At 40.5% G+C, this 16,865-nt stretch overlaps 1 protein-coding gene across 9 annotated transcripts in view; it reads left to right on the top strand.

Annotated features, from left to right (window-relative positions):
• The window catches only part of IMMT (inner membrane mitochondrial protein), a 40,710-nt gene extending 28,894 nt beyond the window's left edge, over positions 1 to 11,816 (top strand). For 7 of the 9 annotated variants that reach the window (XM_047068322.1, XM_047068319.1, XM_047068321.1 and 4 more), the window contains 6 exons: positions 478 to 607; positions 5,659 to 5,673; positions 6,998 to 7,221; positions 8,881 to 9,012; positions 9,739 to 9,868; positions 10,865 to 11,816. In XM_047068322.1, the coding sequence (XP_046924278.1) occupies positions 478 to 607; positions 5,659 to 5,673; positions 6,998 to 7,221; positions 8,881 to 9,012; positions 9,739 to 9,868; positions 10,865 to 11,478 (1,245 nt within the window). In that variant the 3' untranslated portion in view covers positions 11,479 to 11,816. Of the gene's footprint in view, positions 1 to 477; positions 622 to 5,658; positions 5,674 to 6,997; positions 7,222 to 8,880; positions 9,013 to 9,738; positions 9,869 to 10,864 lie in introns of those variants that run through there. The other 2 variants (XM_047068325.1, XM_047068324.1) reach the window with 1 other exon arrangement.
• The last annotated feature ends 5,049 nt before the right edge of the window (positions 11,817 to 16,865 follow it).

Genomic DNA, 16,865 nt, shown 5'->3' with positions numbered 1-16,865 from the left:
TCTTTCACAGCATTTCAGCATTTTTAAATATAATCCTTTAGTCAAAGGATTTGAAGAATTCAGGAAAATAATAAGATTCCTATCTCTCTCCCTTTTCCCCTGTGAAGAATATTGTTACTGGTTTTAAAAACTTACTTGGAATGTCCATTATAGTGATACTTTTTATAATAGGCAGCATTTTTGGTCATGGTTATTAAATGAAAATTTTCAGATCTTCTGCCTTCATTTATGTAGTCTATATGGGTAGTTTCCTGCGACCCAGAGAAGGAGGGACAGGGGGATAGTAAGTTGGAAAGGCGCCTGTCCATAGTATTTGAATAGAATTACAAGGCTTATGTTCCCTTGGGCTTCAGCATTCTCTCTGTTATTTATATATTCCCAGCCATTGTGTAAATAATGTAAATATACTTTGTCTTTCTTTGGATGCTTATGGTATTTTGTCTTCACTTTAACCACATACATCTTGTATTTATTTAGGTCCAAGCAGCTCAGTCTGAGGCTAAGGTTGTGTCTCAGTATCATGAGCTCGTGGTCCAAGCCCGGGATGACTTTAAACGAGAACTGGACAGTATTACTCCAGAAGTCTTGCCAGGGTGGAAAGGGCTGAGTAAGTACAACTGAACTGTTGTTGATACTTTTCTGTGTTTGTTTTATTTTTTTATAGTTTTTTTAAAAGTTTATTCATTTTGAGAGTGAGCAGGGGAGGGGTAGAGAGAGAGGGAATCTCAAGCAGGCCCCACACTGTTGCACGGAGCCCAATGCAGGGCTCAAACTCATAAACCGTGAGATCATGACTCGAGCCAAAACCAAGTGTTGGATGTTCAACCGACTGAGCCATTCATGTGCCTCACTGTTTTTGTTTTTTAATAGCTGTTTGACTAAACTTGCTTCAGCCCCATTCGTCTAATCCAAACCCCTGTGGTATGCATATCTCGTGCGGTGTACAGTATGGTGTTTGCCACATTTTATTTCATTCACAGCCATGCTAGGTGACACACTTGTGACAGTATTCCCATGGTTTTAGTCATGGTAGACACAAGTTCCAGCCAGCGTGTAATCCTGTAACCCATGATTCTGCTACTCAGGAAAAAGGAAAAAAAAGTTTAGGACCCAAGTAAGTGAGAGTGGCATTATAACCTTAAATCTGTTAAATATTATATATATGTAAAATTATTCAAAGCCTTTGGTACTTTACAAATATTAGTAATGAATAACTCATGGCACACCTTATGACTGCTTGTGTGACAACGTTATGGTTGAAAATTCACATGGTGAAAAGGAAATCATCTGTATGACTGTCCACTTACAAATAGACTGCAGGGAAGTGTGATGGGTAAGCAGTTATACAGTGTGACTGCAAAGAATAGTCAGGTGTCCCTGAAGTGCTCTAAGAGTACTAATCACAGAATTTAGCAGTCTCAACCAGATCAAAATACTCTTTAAATGCTAGCGTCTGTTAGAAGCTAAACATCCGGTAGGAACCGAACTGGTAGGTAGGCCTCTCGGGGCTGAAGGTGACCAGTTTGCGTCAGCTGGTCTGTGGAGCTAAGGTAATCAAGACCGTTGTGGGAGTTTCAGCTGCGTAACGCCCAGCCAGGGAGATGTAAGGGCAAGAAGCAGAGTCAAAGCTGTTAACAAATAACTCAGTTAAGTGTTTTGAATGCAGTTGACACATTTAAGAGGGAAATTCAGACTCCTGTCAAAGAAAATCAAAAAAGGGGCGCCTAGGGTGGCGCAGTCGGTTGAGCGTCCGACTTCAGCCAGGTCACGATCTCGCGGTCCGTGAGTTCGAGCCCCGCGTCGGGCTCTGGGCTGATGGCTCAGAGCCTGGAGCCTGTTTCCGGTTCTGTGTCTCCCTCTCTCTCTGCCCCTCCCCCATTCGTGCTCTGTCTCTCTCTGTCCCAAAAATAAATAAACGTTGAAAAAAAAAATTAAAAAAAAAAAAAAGAAAATCAAAAAAGATTTGTAAGAGGATGAAATGGAGAAACACAGTTCATTCTGGGGACAGTGAATCTTATTTGTACATGGTTGTTTAATCTGATTAGCAGCTGGCAAAATGGGCAGTGTGGGCAGTCTGTCCTTGAGCAGGCTTGGTTAAGCCACGTCTGCACCATTCCCTTCATCGGAATTTCCCAAGGGCTGTGCTTTATTGAGGTTACAGCTGAAATAGTTGTCACCACCCCAGAGACCTTTCCTGACCATCTTCCTCCAGAAGTCACCCTACCACATCACCTTATTTTATCTTTTTTTTAAGATTTTATTTTTAAGTACTCTCCATGCCCAACATGGGGTTCAGACTCACAGTTCGAAGATCAAGATGAAGAGTCACATATTCCATGGACTGAGCCAGCCAGACACCCCAATTATCCTTTTGAAATTCTTTTCATTGTTTTTGGTGTTTGTTGCATATCTCTGTCCATGAGGTGTGAGCTGCTTGGCAAAAAATGGGACATTGGTGGCTAGTTGGGTGGGCTGCAGATGAAATCAGGTTGGAAGGCGGGACAGGATCTGCCTGTGGAGAGTTACAGTAGTGAGTGCATTCTCTCATCTAAAGTACTTTTCTGTGCACTTCCCACTAGGTTAAAGGCTACTGATTTTTCCATGATAACCTCTAGAGTTGCTAACTATAAAAATTCTTTTGCTGATTTTGAAAATGCCCATTATAAAACATGAAAACAGTAAAGCAGTCGTTCTCAACCCGGGGCATTTTTGCCTGCCATAGGACATTTGGCAGTGTCTCAAGACATTTTTGTTTGTAATATTAGGGAGGTGCTACTGACATCCAGTAGGTAGAGGGCAGAGATGCTGCGGATCATCCTGCAATGCACAGAATAGCCCCTCGAAACAAACAGTCGTTTGGTCTGGAATGTTAGTAGTACCAAAGTTGAGAAACTTGGCATTAAAGAAAATGTATCCTATAAAAAGTGAAAGACCCCTGCAGTGCAGTTTCCGAACGGGTGTGTGTGCACATAATCTCAATCTCGTTCTCTTACTAATCTTAAAAATAGATTACACATTCACATGATACAAAATTTGAAAAGTACAAATGGCATCTGGTGACATTTCCCTTACCCCCCATTCCCATAGCCACAGTTTTCTTCCCAGTGTAACTGATTTCTTGTGTAGTCCTGGAGATAGTTTATTATTTCACAGTTATCCCAGCTATTAATAAATATCCTCACCTCTGAAATCTGAATTCATTTAAGGCTTATACACCAGGCTCCTTAGTAATGGTTTATATTGTCACTTATTTTGCTCTTAATTTGTGTTATTTCACTGTTATAAATGTCCTGTTGATACTCCTTTATTTATTTTTCTTCTCTGTAGCTGAGCACAGTGTTAAACATAAAATAACTAACATTATTGAGCATTATTTTATATATAGCACTGTGTTCTAAGTGCTTCACATGTATTTAAAATTCATAACAGCCCTGGGGTGCCTGGGTGGCTCAGTTGGTTAAGCATCCAGCTATTGATTTTGGCTCAGGTCAGGATCCCAGTGTTGTGGGATCAAGCCCCGTGTCTGGCTGAGCATGAAGCCTGCTTGAGATTCTCTCCTCCTCTGCCCCTCTCCTGTATCTTGTGTGCGCTCTCTCTAAAAATAAAAAGTAAAAAAAAGTAAAACTTATAACACCCCTATGAGGTAAAGTTGCGTTGCTATGCCATATTTATAGATGGGAAAGCCAAGACACAGGTTAAAGTAATTTGCCCAAGGTTGGGAATAGAGCCAAGATTTCACTCTTACCATTAGCCTCCCTGTTCTCTGCCTGACTGATTTGTACTGGTAGTATAGGACCCCCTTTTAGGCTTTTGAGAAGAGAAATGATCTGATTGTAATGAAGAAAATTAACTTGTATGAGATTGAGGTGTAGGAAGGGACGTCTAAGGGCAAGGAAACTAGTTAAAAACTGCTGGAGTTATCTTAAGGGCAGAGTGAGAGGGGTTGCCTGTTGTGTGTACCAGGGGCACTGAAGATGAAGAATAGGAAGAAACTTAGAAGTCACCATTTAGCATTTTATTTGTTGAACCATAATTTACAGTATCTAGTGAAATTCAGAATGTATATTCTCCCTGATCCAGCTAGTCAACTCCTAGGTATGTGCTCGGGAAGACACACGGGTGCATAAGGAGACTCATAAAAATTTTCATAGGAGCCCTGTTTGTAAGAGCAGAAAAATCAGAAACTGCTAAATGTGCCTTCCATGTGGCAGTATAAATGAATAAACCAAAACTCTCACACATAAACGTTAAGAAAACAAGTTGCAGAAGAATATGCAGAGTAGGACACCACTTACATGAAGCTTGAGAACATGCAAAACAACACTACGCATTGTTTTAGGATGCATACATCTGTGAAGTATGACAAAATGAACGATACCATATTCAGTTAGTGGATACCACGGTGCGGGGAGGGAGGAGGAGCCTTTAGGAGGAGGGTGGGTGGATGTTGTCAGGATGGGAAGATTGAGTGCAGGTTGTAGATTGTATCCCAGGGACATTTCCTTTATTGCTGTGGACTAGTATATATTGTCATACTCATGTGCCTTCTTGGGACTGACAGCTTTTTCCGTCCTTGCCAGTTTTTCCTCCTACAACATTGGGACAGATTGGTTTTGGTTTAATACCAGACTAAGTAGTTGCCTTTTAGAACCATTTTGGATGAAAAAATACCTGTTTTTGAACTTTTTGAATCCAGGGGTCATACCCATGATGTTAAGAAGCTCATGCTGAGAAGCAGGAGACTGGCTGCAGCTCCCCTTTCCTGTCACGTGTCCTCCAGGTGGGGCCTGTGATCCTGGTGGGGAGCATCATCCAAATTATTTAGAATGTTATCTTTTTCTTCCTTACCATCAAATCAGTCAGTCATAGTTCTTAGCTTAATTTGCACAGGCTAAATGCATATTTAATGTGAATTCACTGTTTTTAAGCTTCCAAAGAAGAAACAGTAGCTTCGTAAGTATTTGAAATGTTAGGGGAGGCCTGGTATTGAGAACAGAGTCTGGCCTGGGACATAGTGAAATACTCTATGAACTAGTGTAAATGAGGAGAATAAATAAGAATTGTAGTCTCTGTGTAAAAACTAAGTTTTAGATTGCTCTAGCAAAACTAGAGATGACCCTGAAAACCAAAGCTACTTTTAATATGAATGACTCCTATTTTATAAAATGTTAGAATTTACCTTGATTTATATTGTTCTGTATCCTTTTAGGTTTTAGGAAATAAACTCTATTGTTTTGCTTTCTGATATTAAAATACGCTTTTTTTGGGACGCCTGGGTGGCTCAGTCGGTTAAGCATCTGTTGATTTAGCTCAGGTCATGATCTCATGGTTCGTGAGTTTGAGCCCTGTCTTGGGCTCCGCACTGTGAGTGTGGAGCCTGCTTGGGGTTCTCTCTCTCTCCTTCTCTCTCTGCCCTTCCCCCACTCATGCCCTCTTTCTCTCTCAAAATAAGTAAATAAATAAAAAGATGCCTATCCCTACACTTTAATGTTGCATGGTAGGTTTGATGGGAATCTTTCTTAGACTAGAATAGAATAAAAATAAAATAGACTTTTTGTACTACTAGTTCCTGGTTCCTTGTTTCTTTTTTGCAGCTTCCTACTTAATAACTGAAACATGTACATTCTTTTTTCAAACTGTTATTCTTTTCCTTTGTAGGTATTTCTGACCTAGGTGAGTAATTATGCGTGTTTTATGTTTAAAGTCTTTTGACTCTTAAAATACTGAAGTTTTTTTTGTTTGCTTATGATTCTTTATACTAAAGCATCTAAATTTATAATGTAGAATTACGTTGCAAGTGATAAATCTGATTTGGATATATTTTTGGCATCCGTGTGCTCTCAGGAACAAAAATGTTTCACCAAGTAATTGGAAACCTGTTGTATGTATGTGTGTGCATATATATGTGTGTGTATTTTTTTTTAAGTTTTCATTTTGTAAAATTTCAAACATTAAAAAGTAGGAAGAAAGCTATAATAAACTCCCAGTAGATCCACCTTCAGTAATTATCAGCACTTGGCTAGTTTTTGTCATTTATTTCCCCAACTTATGTTGAAGCAGATCCCAAATATATCCTTTTCAGTTGTAAATACTTTCTGTATGTTTTAAAAAAAACAATCACTGTACCATTATCACACCTAAAACAATAATTCCTTAACATCATCAAATATTTAGTGTTCAAATATCCCCATTTTGTAGAATGAATTTTTGTAGCTGTTTTATTTGAATCCGTACCCAAAGGAGCTATACATGTTGAATTTAGTCAATAAATCTCTGAACCCTCACTTTGTTTTTTGCCTCTCTGTCGCTCTTATTGTGGAGTCATTTATTATGTAGTATTTCCCTCATTCTGTATTTTGCTGTTAAAGTTGTAACTCTAAACTCATAGTAACATATCAGAATACTTGTGGAAGGTGAGATTTGAAAACAAAACAAAACACATGCTTAAGCCTAAATGAGGATCTCCGGGTGTGTACTTTTGAGAAAGCTCTACAAGGGATTCTAGTGGACAGTCTGGCTGCTGATCACTGTCCTAGGTAATACCTCTGTTTAGGAAGAGGCACAAAAACTCTTACTAGGGAAGAGTCAGAATTCAAATCTGAATTTTAGCAGAAAAAATATTAGGATGCCTGTTATGACTGATCATAGTTATGCATGAATGAAAGTATAGAACTGATTGTATATGTAAACTGTCTTTAGAGGCAAAATTATAATGAATTGTAGAGCCTATTTATAATTAGTTCAATTAATTTGGGTTCCTGGAAAAGGTTATATACATGAAGGCTCAACTAAATTACTTTGCTCGGGATTGAAGATGCCTTAGTTGGACACAAGCTATGAATTTTTGATGGCAGTGGAGAATCTAAATCTGTCTTCAAATGTTAGCTACCCTTTGGTTTCTTTACAGCTGTTAAATTGTTATCAGTTGAAGCAAGTTACCTTGTAGATGTGTAATTTTGGTGAAATCATTAACATTTTAATGTCGTTTTCTGTTTAGCCGACAAGCTGTCTACCGATGATCTGAACTCCCTGATTGCTCATGCACATCGCCGCATTGACCAACTAAACAGAGAGCTAGCAGAACAGAAGGCCACAGAGAAGCAGCACATTGCATTAGCCCTGGAAAAACAAAAGCTGGAAGAAAAGCGGGCATTTGACTCTGCGGTGGCAAAAGCGTTAGAACATCACAGAAGTGAGATACAGGCTGAACAGGACAGAAAGGTAGAGGAAATGAGAAATTTAAAGTGAATCTACTTGATTATCTGCTTGTAGAGATAATACCAACAGTCCCGACTTTAAAATATTAGATGTAAGTCATGCCAGCCGCCTCTTGAATGGAGCTTTGGCCCTTGTTCTAGCCTGAACTTCTAGGGAAGGATTGTTGGAGCAGCGTTCCTTTATGTTGAGCAGATGCAGAAGTGTAAGAAAGTAACAAGCCCTTGGTATCCAGGATTATCTACTTTATCTTTCCCCCTGTGGAGCCTGTCCCCTAAAGCACCATGGAAAGACTCTTTGTTGGGTTCTGAAGGTATTTTTTTCCCCGCCAGTGTTTTGGTTAAGAATGGATGCAACAGCTCCTCTAGTTTTCTGTCTGGGTACATCATGTGTTAGATAAGTGTCTGCGGGTTGATTCGGGAACCTAGGTACCCATCCTCCCTTCCTGTCCTCTCAGCTGCACAGTTGAGCACTGCTTCCTCTGTGAAGTGCTTTCTTCCCTAGTCTGTTAGGATACCACAAGCTCCTGGCCTTTCTCCCACCTTGTTGGCCATTGCTTGGACCCCTTCTTTGCTCAGCTTCCCCAGTATTGGCATGTGCTGGCCTTGGTTCTGAAACCTTTTATCCATCTAAACTATCTCCAAGTGCTCTTATCTAGTCCTGTGACTTGGAAGTTTAAATCCTGTCACTTAGTTCTAAGCTTGGATGTCACGCTGTCAGCAAGGCTTCTCCTATTTCTTCAATGTAGAGTCTCTGTATTACTTTTTCTCATACTGCCTTATTTTTAAAAAAGAAGTATCACAGTCTGAGATGTCCATTTTGTTTACTTATTACTGTCTGATTGCTTCACTGAAATGTACATTGTAGGAGAACAAAAAGTTTCTGTGTCTTGAGCACCATCGTATCCAAGGATATAGTAGGCACTGCCTGGCACAGGGTTGGCACTTTATAAATATCTATGCACTGATTGGATTTACTTAATGTTGTGTCTAGGAAAAAGTAAGTTATGAATTTCAGGTAATCAGTACTAAATAATTTGTAATATGGCCAATTGTTAGGCAAGACATGATAGGCTTTTCATATTTTTGTTTTGATCTGGGCTCTCTTGTGAATCTAAATTCATAGTAAAGTAAGCAGTTTCAGAGCAGTGTTCTTTGCTTAGGAGAAATTGTAGAGTAAGTACCAGATATTAATCAATTTATTAATTTTCTTAATACTTCACTCTATCTAGGCATTATTCCTAGATGAAAAAATGGACACTTGAGAAGATGAATTCCCCAATTATTGTGATGAAGCTGTGTTTGATCCCAAGTCTTTGTAGTTATTTTTTTCAAAAAAACTTTGAGGATTTGTTAATCCTTAAAGGAGTGTGTGATTCAGGAAATGACAGTGTTTACCTTGCATAAGACGCAGCTTGATCAGTTGGGAGAAACAGATTTTGGGGCAGAAAGACACCTGTTTGGAATCTGATTTTTGCCATAGCTGAGTGAGTCCCCTTCCAGCATTCAGCTCTGATCGATGTCAGAGAAGTCAGGGACGTTAACCGCATGCTTGGTACATTGTAGAGGTTCAGGGCATGGAAGCTGCCATCATCATTGCTACTAGTCTTTTTTTCTAAGAGCAAATGTGGAGAAATGAGAAGTAATCATTCTTGTGGTTTCACAGGTAGAGGAAGTCAGAGATGCCATGGAGAATGAAATGAGAACCCAGCTTCGCCGACAGGCTGCTGCCCACACTGATCACTTACGCGATGTCCTTAGGGTACAAGAACAGGAACTCAAGTATGAATATGAACAGGTGGGGACCTGTTACAGCGCATCAGCTCCCTTCAGCCTCCTCTCCTCTTCATGTCTTCTGTGTGTCCTTCCCTCTGAGGATATGGAAGAATGGGGAAAGAATGCGAATGGTACCCAGCCTTGGTGCAGTGGGGCTTTTGTATTTTGCAACACTGCTCCTTTTTACATAAAGATGTACCTGTGTGTAATTGAGCAGATGTGTTTTGTATCTATGTCCTAGTCATTTGGAGCCTTCAAGTTTTAGGGAGGGTTGGTACAGTGAGTTTCAAAAATGCAGATAATACTTGACACACAGATCTCCTGCTTTATTTCCACAATCTCCTGTGGGTTATGTAGCAGCACTCAGATGTTTATTTCTGAGGAAACTTCCCAGAGAGGTTAAGTTTGGAAATCACAGCAAATCTATTACATTGGGGGGCAGTGCGGTTACTTTACTTTCTAAAGTTAGTATTTTCTCAGTTTTTAATTACTTTCTTCTCCTGGTCTACTTCCTCTGATACAAAGTTCTGTCAGTAAATTTGTAGGGAATTACATACATCAACTGAGTTTTGGAAATTTTTGAAATCTTACACATAATATAGGAGTTTCATGAGAAATGTTTTGAGATTTTTAAAGGCCCTCTTTGCTTTTGGAGGTAGCATTTGGTGGTAGACTTTAGGGTCCCAGTGACTGACATGCATTGAAGTAGCATCACTTTCTTCTGTACACTGTTTATGTTTTATTTCAGGACCTGTCTGAGAAACTCGCTGAACAGGAATTACAGTTTCGTCGCCTCAGTCAAGAGCAAATTGACAACTTTACTCTGGATATAAACACTGCCTATGCTAGACTAAGAGGAATCGAACAGGCTGTTCAGAGTGAGCACACGGGCCTCTTACATTTTATTCAGTCCAACTTCTTCATTAGGATAATGGGTTACATGCGTCAGCATTAGGACATAAAGATGCTGTGAAGTCATTCTATTAAATTTTATTCATTTCTGAGAAAATTAGCCCAGATTTGGTAAGTTTGGAACATAGGGTGTTTATGAGAGGAAATTAAAAAGAATCTAAAAATTAAATCTAAATACTTGAAGATTTACTGTGTGTGTGTCAGACTGGAGATCGCCGTTTACGAGGCAGGTTACCCAGCACACTTTGGTTATGTCTTATGTGCCCTGAGTGGAGCAAAAGGTCAGCGTATCCCCACGCTTGCTGTCCAGCCCTGTCTGGAAGTGGTTATTTGCTGATTCCACCCACCAAACGGACAGTAGTTATTCTGAGGCTTCAGCGTGGCACACTGAAAGAGAAATGTTCTGACAGAATGTTGATAAAATGGGTTTTTTTGGGGGGTGTTATAGAGCCATTTTTGTCAGATAAGTATAAAAATACCTAGGAAGTTGCAAGATTCAAGATCACGTAGTCCATTAGGTTTACTCGAAGTCTTCCATTCTTTGCAGGAAGTTTCTGATGGCCTTAGCATAAGTCTTAGCCTAATTTAAATGTTTTTTTCCCTCATTCTAAAATAATTATCCTTGAATTAGATACTGTGTGTTTTTCTGGATGTCACAGTAAGAGGGGAAAGAGACTCTCTTGTGCTTGTGCACATACATCCTTCCAGTTTTCTCCATGGCTTGACTAAAAAGTTAGGTTTACCGTGTTGCCTCATGAAGAGGCCGACTTCCTCGGAAAGAACATGCCAGAAATAAGTGTCAGGTGGGGCTGGAAAAGGCTCTCTCTGGCCCTATCATTTACCGTGTGGATTTAGCCTGTTGAGGGTGCAGGTACATCTACATCAGTTCTCTGCAGGTATGGGAAGGACATTTAGTCAGATGGAGAGAAAAATGTGTTTCTTTGCCTGTTTTTTCTTTGTAGGTCATGCAGTTGCTGAGGAGGAGGCCAGAAAAGCCCACCAACTGTGGCTCTCGGTGGAGGCATTAAAGTACAGCATGAAGACTGCGTCTGCAGACCTGCCCACTGTTCCACTGGGTAGTGCAGTTGAGGCCATCAGAGTCAACTGTTCTGATAGTGAATTTGCCCAAGCTTTAACTGCAGCTATCCCTCCAGAGTCCCTGACCCGTGGGGTGTACAGCGAAGAGACCCTTAGAGTCCGTTTCTATGCTGTTCAAAAACTGGCCCGAAGGGTAGCAATGATTGATGAAACCAGAAATAGCTTATACCAGTACTTCCTCTCCTACTTGCAGTCCTTGCTCTTATTCCCACCTCAGCAACTGAAGCCACCAGCGGAGCTCTGCCCTGAGGACATAAACACATTTAAATTACTGTCCTATGCCTCCTATTGCATTGAGCATGGTGATCTGGAGCTGGCAGCAAAGTTTGTCAACCAGCTGAAAGGGGAGTCCCGACGAGTGGCCCAGGACTGGCTGAAGGAGGCCCGAATGACCCTAGAAACCAAACAGATAGTGGAAATCCTGACAGCATACGCCAGCGCCGTAGGAATAGGAACCACTCAAGTGCAGCAAGAGTAAGGTCTAGGAAGAGTTTTGTAAAGTCTTATTTTACGTGAATGGGAATCAGCGATATATGAAGGGTTTGCAACAGGGTCCCAGAATTGTCTAGAAAGGAGCAAGTTATAAGTACTGTTCTAAATGTTAACACCTGTTGCATTTATATTATTTCCACTTGCTATCATGTCAGTGAACTCCAGGAGTAATTTCTTTGCAACTTGTGTAACATTTTCCGTTTTTCAGGTTTTACTGATCAGGCCCGTGAGCCATTCAAAAATAATGTTTGTGATCCCTATTACTATTGATTTTGCCCTTGGAGCAAACTGAATAAAACAAAAAGATGAAAACTGAGCAGCTTATCCCTTTTCAAGAAGTGCCATTTCTTGTTTGTTGTATGTGTAGAAAACTTTTTTGAGAAGCGGCAACAGCAGAAGTAGGAAGTCCTGGGCACTCAGTTTCCAGGCCGTGAATTGGGTTCCAAAAGTGCAAGGTCTGTTTTTGGCTTTGAAGGTTCTGGTGAACTGAGTCCTACTCAAACTCAAGTTTGGTCAAACTCAAGACTGACGTACAAGCCAAAATGCCAATATATTTACAATGGGAGACATGGCATTCTGGTGATTACAAGGCACCAGAAATAGTATGTACCTGAAACTTTTAAGTTGCTACAAGAAAAAGTTCTTGGGACCCAATATATACACACCCGTGTGTGTACATGAAACACTTTTCTTTTTTTTTTTTTTTTTTTTTTTTTTTAATTTTTTTTTTTTTTCACCGTTTATTTATTTTTGGGACAGAGAGAGACAGAGCATGAACGGGGGAGGGGCAGAGAGAGAGGGAGACACAGAATCGGAAACAGGCTCCAGGCTCCGAGCCATCAGCCCAGAGCCTGACGCGGGGCTCGAACTCACGGACCGTGAGATCGTGACCTGGCTGAAGTCGGACGCTTAACCGACTGCGCCACCCAGGCGCCCCATGAAACACTTTTCAAACCACTGCTTATTAGCCCCTTTCTACAGGTGATGCACTATTTTCTGGTCTGTTTCCTATTAATAAGTCAGTTTCTTTTCTACTCACAAATTAATTTCAGCAGTCCTCAAAACAGGTCACAGCTCTCAGTTCTGAAACACTGGTAATTGACCTTGTTCCTTTCTGGTACTTGGACTGAATATGTCTTCTTTGAAGTGGGGGTGGTAAGTCTGGAATCTTAAAAAGGATTGAATAATTTTGTGGTATATTTAAAATGGATTGCCATAAAACCCAGAGAACTTTTAGTTCACATCTCTGAAGCTTAAAACGACTGCCATACTGGGTAAACATTAACAAACCCCTACCTTTTGATTTTTTATTCCCTGACAACACTGTCGTCAAAAATTTTTTCGTAATTATTTTTTGTTGGGGTTTATGTGTTCACAGACTGAGTAGGCACTTTTATCTGAGCAAAGTATCTGCAAATCATAGAGGAGGAAGGAGAGATGAATTTTTGTATTTCTGCGGGTGAATGCCAGACCCTGAATTTGGACTGTTACATTAAGTTTGCATGGCACTTGCCCTTTGGTTTGCGGATATTTTGGTCCCATTTTGGCCTTGGTTGATAATGCTATTCATTATGTTCCTCCTAAGCAGATTCTTAATTTCTGCAGTTACAGTGAGCTGATTTTTACCAGAGGATAATGAGGCTGTTCTCAAATTCAGCCTTCCTTCCCCTTTGGAATGGCATGAAATTGCAAAATACATTAACTTGTAAAGCTGACTTACCTGTTTGTCATAGTAAAGGTGTTTGTAATTTATACAGTAGGTAAAATACTACCAATTACAAGGAAATCTAAATTTCTCTAGGAGCCCAGAAATAACTCTCATCAGATGGGATTATCTGAACTCCTAGGAATACTGATTGGTTTATTTTAGGTCTGCAAATCAAAATAAGACCCCTGGCTTTCAAATTTTAGTAGTTCCATTAGCAAACCTCCTTACCTCCACTGCATATTGGAAAACAGTATGTTGAAAGGGGACTCTTGGCCTGGCCTGGATTTTCTTCTTGTGCCTAGTAAAACTCGGCAATGCTTCAAGTGAAAAGGGCCTTTACTTGGGTTCTCAGTTCTTCAAGGAGGTAGAATCCAAAGGAACAAGATTGGGAGAAGGTGGATATAGCCCTGGGCAGAGGGCAGGGCCACTCACTTTAGCATGTTTCATTTAAACTCTAAATCTCTGCCACTTTGGACTTGATCATGTGAAGCAAATCATTATTGTCTTCCATTATCAATTTTTAGCCTTATATTGGGTTACCTTATTGCCTCCCTCTTGAGTGTGATAGGATAGCATCCCTCAGCATTTTAAACTCCTTTCTCCAGGTACATTAAAACTCTGGTCTTTGCTTTAAAATTGTTTTTTAGTTTCAAAATAATGTAACAAATTAAAATGCAGTTTTAGACCATCTTTTTAAGGCACATGGTCTGTTCCTTAGCATTAATATAAATCCTCTGCTCTCTTAACAGGTTCTGGAAAAAAGCAGCCTCCAAGTCCCAAATGAGTTGTCCCATCAGTTTTAAAGTAACTTGCTTGAACTCAGTGCAGAAGAACAGATAATTTGAGTTATACATAAATGGGAAATAAAAAGGATTATCAGGCAAATCATTCTTCATCAGGTCCAGTGGTCACCATTTCCCCGAACCAAAGCTCAGCTTCCCTGCTTTGGCCCCCCTGATGCATTTAGGGGTCCTGAGGTCAGCAGGAGAACCTAAGAATGGATGGGGGATGGAGAGAAAGAGGTTTACTTGGCCACTCTACCATTGCGTATGAGTAGGTGATGTGGTTTCACTGCCTTCTAAGTTCAAGCTAGCTGTATGGACACTGCCCCAGATCTTTAGGAAGAGGAAGGAGTTCTGGAGGGGTTATGAGGCAAGAGCCAGCGGAGAAGTGCCATTGTTGTAAGAACAAATCCCACGGTCACTGGTGGCAAAGTTTAGGTTTCCCTGGGAATAAATTCTATCAAGACCTTGATTCCTCTTGGAATTCCTCTTGGACATTCTTGGTTTAAGAGGTTGAAATCCTGCTGAACTCTGTAAATTCTTGGGCTTGATCTGTAGTAGTCCCAAATTGTGTAAGTCCATAGCTGTGCGGATCAGATGGACAGTGTTTTTACAGTTAGGCTGCTTCCTGGGCCTGGCTGGACATTCCTTCACTACCCAGACCCTGTGCACCTCATATTTTGGCCATTCTATTAACACATTGCCTCTCATCAACCAAATCAAAAACTTTCCTTTGGTAAATTGCCACTCTGCCTCTAAAGACCTGATCTAAAGGAGTCTATAAACTTGCCCTGAACTTCCTTGCTCCTACTGATGGCTATCTCAGAAGTATCCTATTTCAAGGTTTTTAAACTTTATTACCAGCAGGAAAGTAATTTACATCATGACCAGATAGACTTCTACATGTGTATCTACACGTCTACTGCACTGTAAAATTTATCACAAAACAACTCTACTGCAGTGGTGTACTGTGATTTTCTAATCCATTTCAGCATTCTAATCACCCACAAAATCAAACCCTGTAGTTTTAAAACCAACATAAGAGTACATCTTATCGCTAGTCTTCAGATGTTTTGAACCCCTAATCTGCATTTCTAGTCTGCATACATTGGTGATACGAGGCAAAGTGGACAAGTTTATTCAGAGGTAACAGGACTCCTCCTTTGACCCTTGCCATTCCATGGGCCTTGATCCTAGTTTGTTCTTCTGATGTTTTGGTTTCTCCTATTTTTTTTTTTGTTAGGTTACTGAAAAATAGTTAAACTGTCCTCAGTTCCCAATTTCCAAAAGGCTGTTTTCTGACCAACTTGGTTGCTTTATATGCCGCTAATGCTCCAGCGCTTTTTAAAACTTGGTTCTGGTCTTCACTGGATTGATTTATAACCCAAATCTTCCATCTCATACCATTTTGTTTAAAATGTTGAACTGAATTTTAGGTTATTTTTCCTATATAAAATGTCAACATCAGGGAAATGTTAAGACCTAGAAGAGTGTCTTAAAAATGAGTTGTAGCATGTGACCAAGACACTACTCATTTTACTCCATGCCTTTTAGGAATGCAGTACTTGAGTTGTATTACAAGTTTAGAGACAATCATAAGGAAGAACAGACTGCAAGTTGAAATGGAGAGCCAGGACCAAAAGCAAAAATTGCTAGGTTATTTACTTCAGCATGGGGAAACATCTTTTACTATTAGAGGCTAATATTTCACTAGTGTGTAAATAAACATCTAAAAATGAGAGAATGGAGGGGCACCTGAGTGGCTCAGTTGGATAAGCGTCTGACTGGCTCAGGGCATAATCTCATAGCTCATGAGTTTGAGTCCCACACTGGGCTCTGTGCTGACAGCTCAGAGCCTGGAGCCTACTTCAAATTCGGTGTCTCCGTCTTTCTCTACCCCTTCTCTGCTCATGCTCTCTTTCAAAAATAAACATTAAAAAAAAAAATTAAAAAAAAAATGGATACCAATCCTATAGGCCTAATTTTCTGAAAGTTTGAAGCAATTAAAACCACTGAAGTACACTGAAATCCATTACAAATTCAGATGACATCAGTCCAGATGGGACTCTGTCCCACCAACTCTAGCTGCCAAGCACTATGCTGAGGATTCAGCTGGGGCCTGGCAAGGGGAGAAGTACCACATTTATAAGGATTGTGATGAGTGAGCATTTGGCCATGCAGAGAGCGAGGCATTTGTAGGTGAGATGGGAAGGAGTTAACAGAAGCTCCCAGGAAGCCAGGTCTCCCTTGAAGTCGTAAACCAAGATCAAAGGCTAACCTGCTTTAATTGTCCTTTTGTTCATTTGCCTTGGTTTATCAAGAGTCTAATGGGACAATGCACATGAATGCTTAAGTAGCTAATCTGTGTCATTCCCCTGCCTTCGTTTTCCCTCGATTAGATGTCTTAAACTGAACATTCTAGGAGAACACATGAAACCATGCTTAGGTTTCTGAGAATGCAGGAGTAGGTCCAGGCTAGAGAGGATGCAGAATGGAGCTGGGAACAGACCTATATACACACAATATTGTAGCCCATCAGTGCCAACTCTGGCAGGGTAAGGATGAGGCTGTTCATCAGTGGGGAACTCATGGGGTCCCTCAGTAAATCTGGGACCAGGTATGAGCAAAGCAGCCTGTGGAAGCAGCCCTGGTGAAGATAAGGATGCTCTTGCAAACCAGGGTCCTGGCTGCTTCTGATACTGTTTCAAAGTCCCAGTGGTGAGACAAATGCTAAAAGTAGAGGTTTTTGACCAGCAATAATCACCAGCAATACAATCACATCAAGAAAACCTTCATTTCAGTCCTTTTTCATCACAAGTCCTCACTTGCGATGACTTTGAGTAGAGCGCAACTAAAGGTGCCAGCACACAGGGAAGAAAGGGA

The sequence above is a fragment of the Lynx rufus genome, unplaced genomic scaffold (genome assembly GCF_022079265.1).
Source record: "Lynx rufus isolate CCGP_SWC_20201006 ecotype Redwood Valley unplaced genomic scaffold, mLynRuf1.p SCAF_8, whole genome shotgun sequence".
NCBI classification, from domain to species: Eukaryota; Metazoa; Chordata; class Mammalia; order Carnivora; family Felidae; genus Lynx; species Lynx rufus.
The sequence above is the reverse complement of the archived record's forward strand: the minus strand, read 5'-3'. Positions and strand labels throughout refer to the sequence as shown.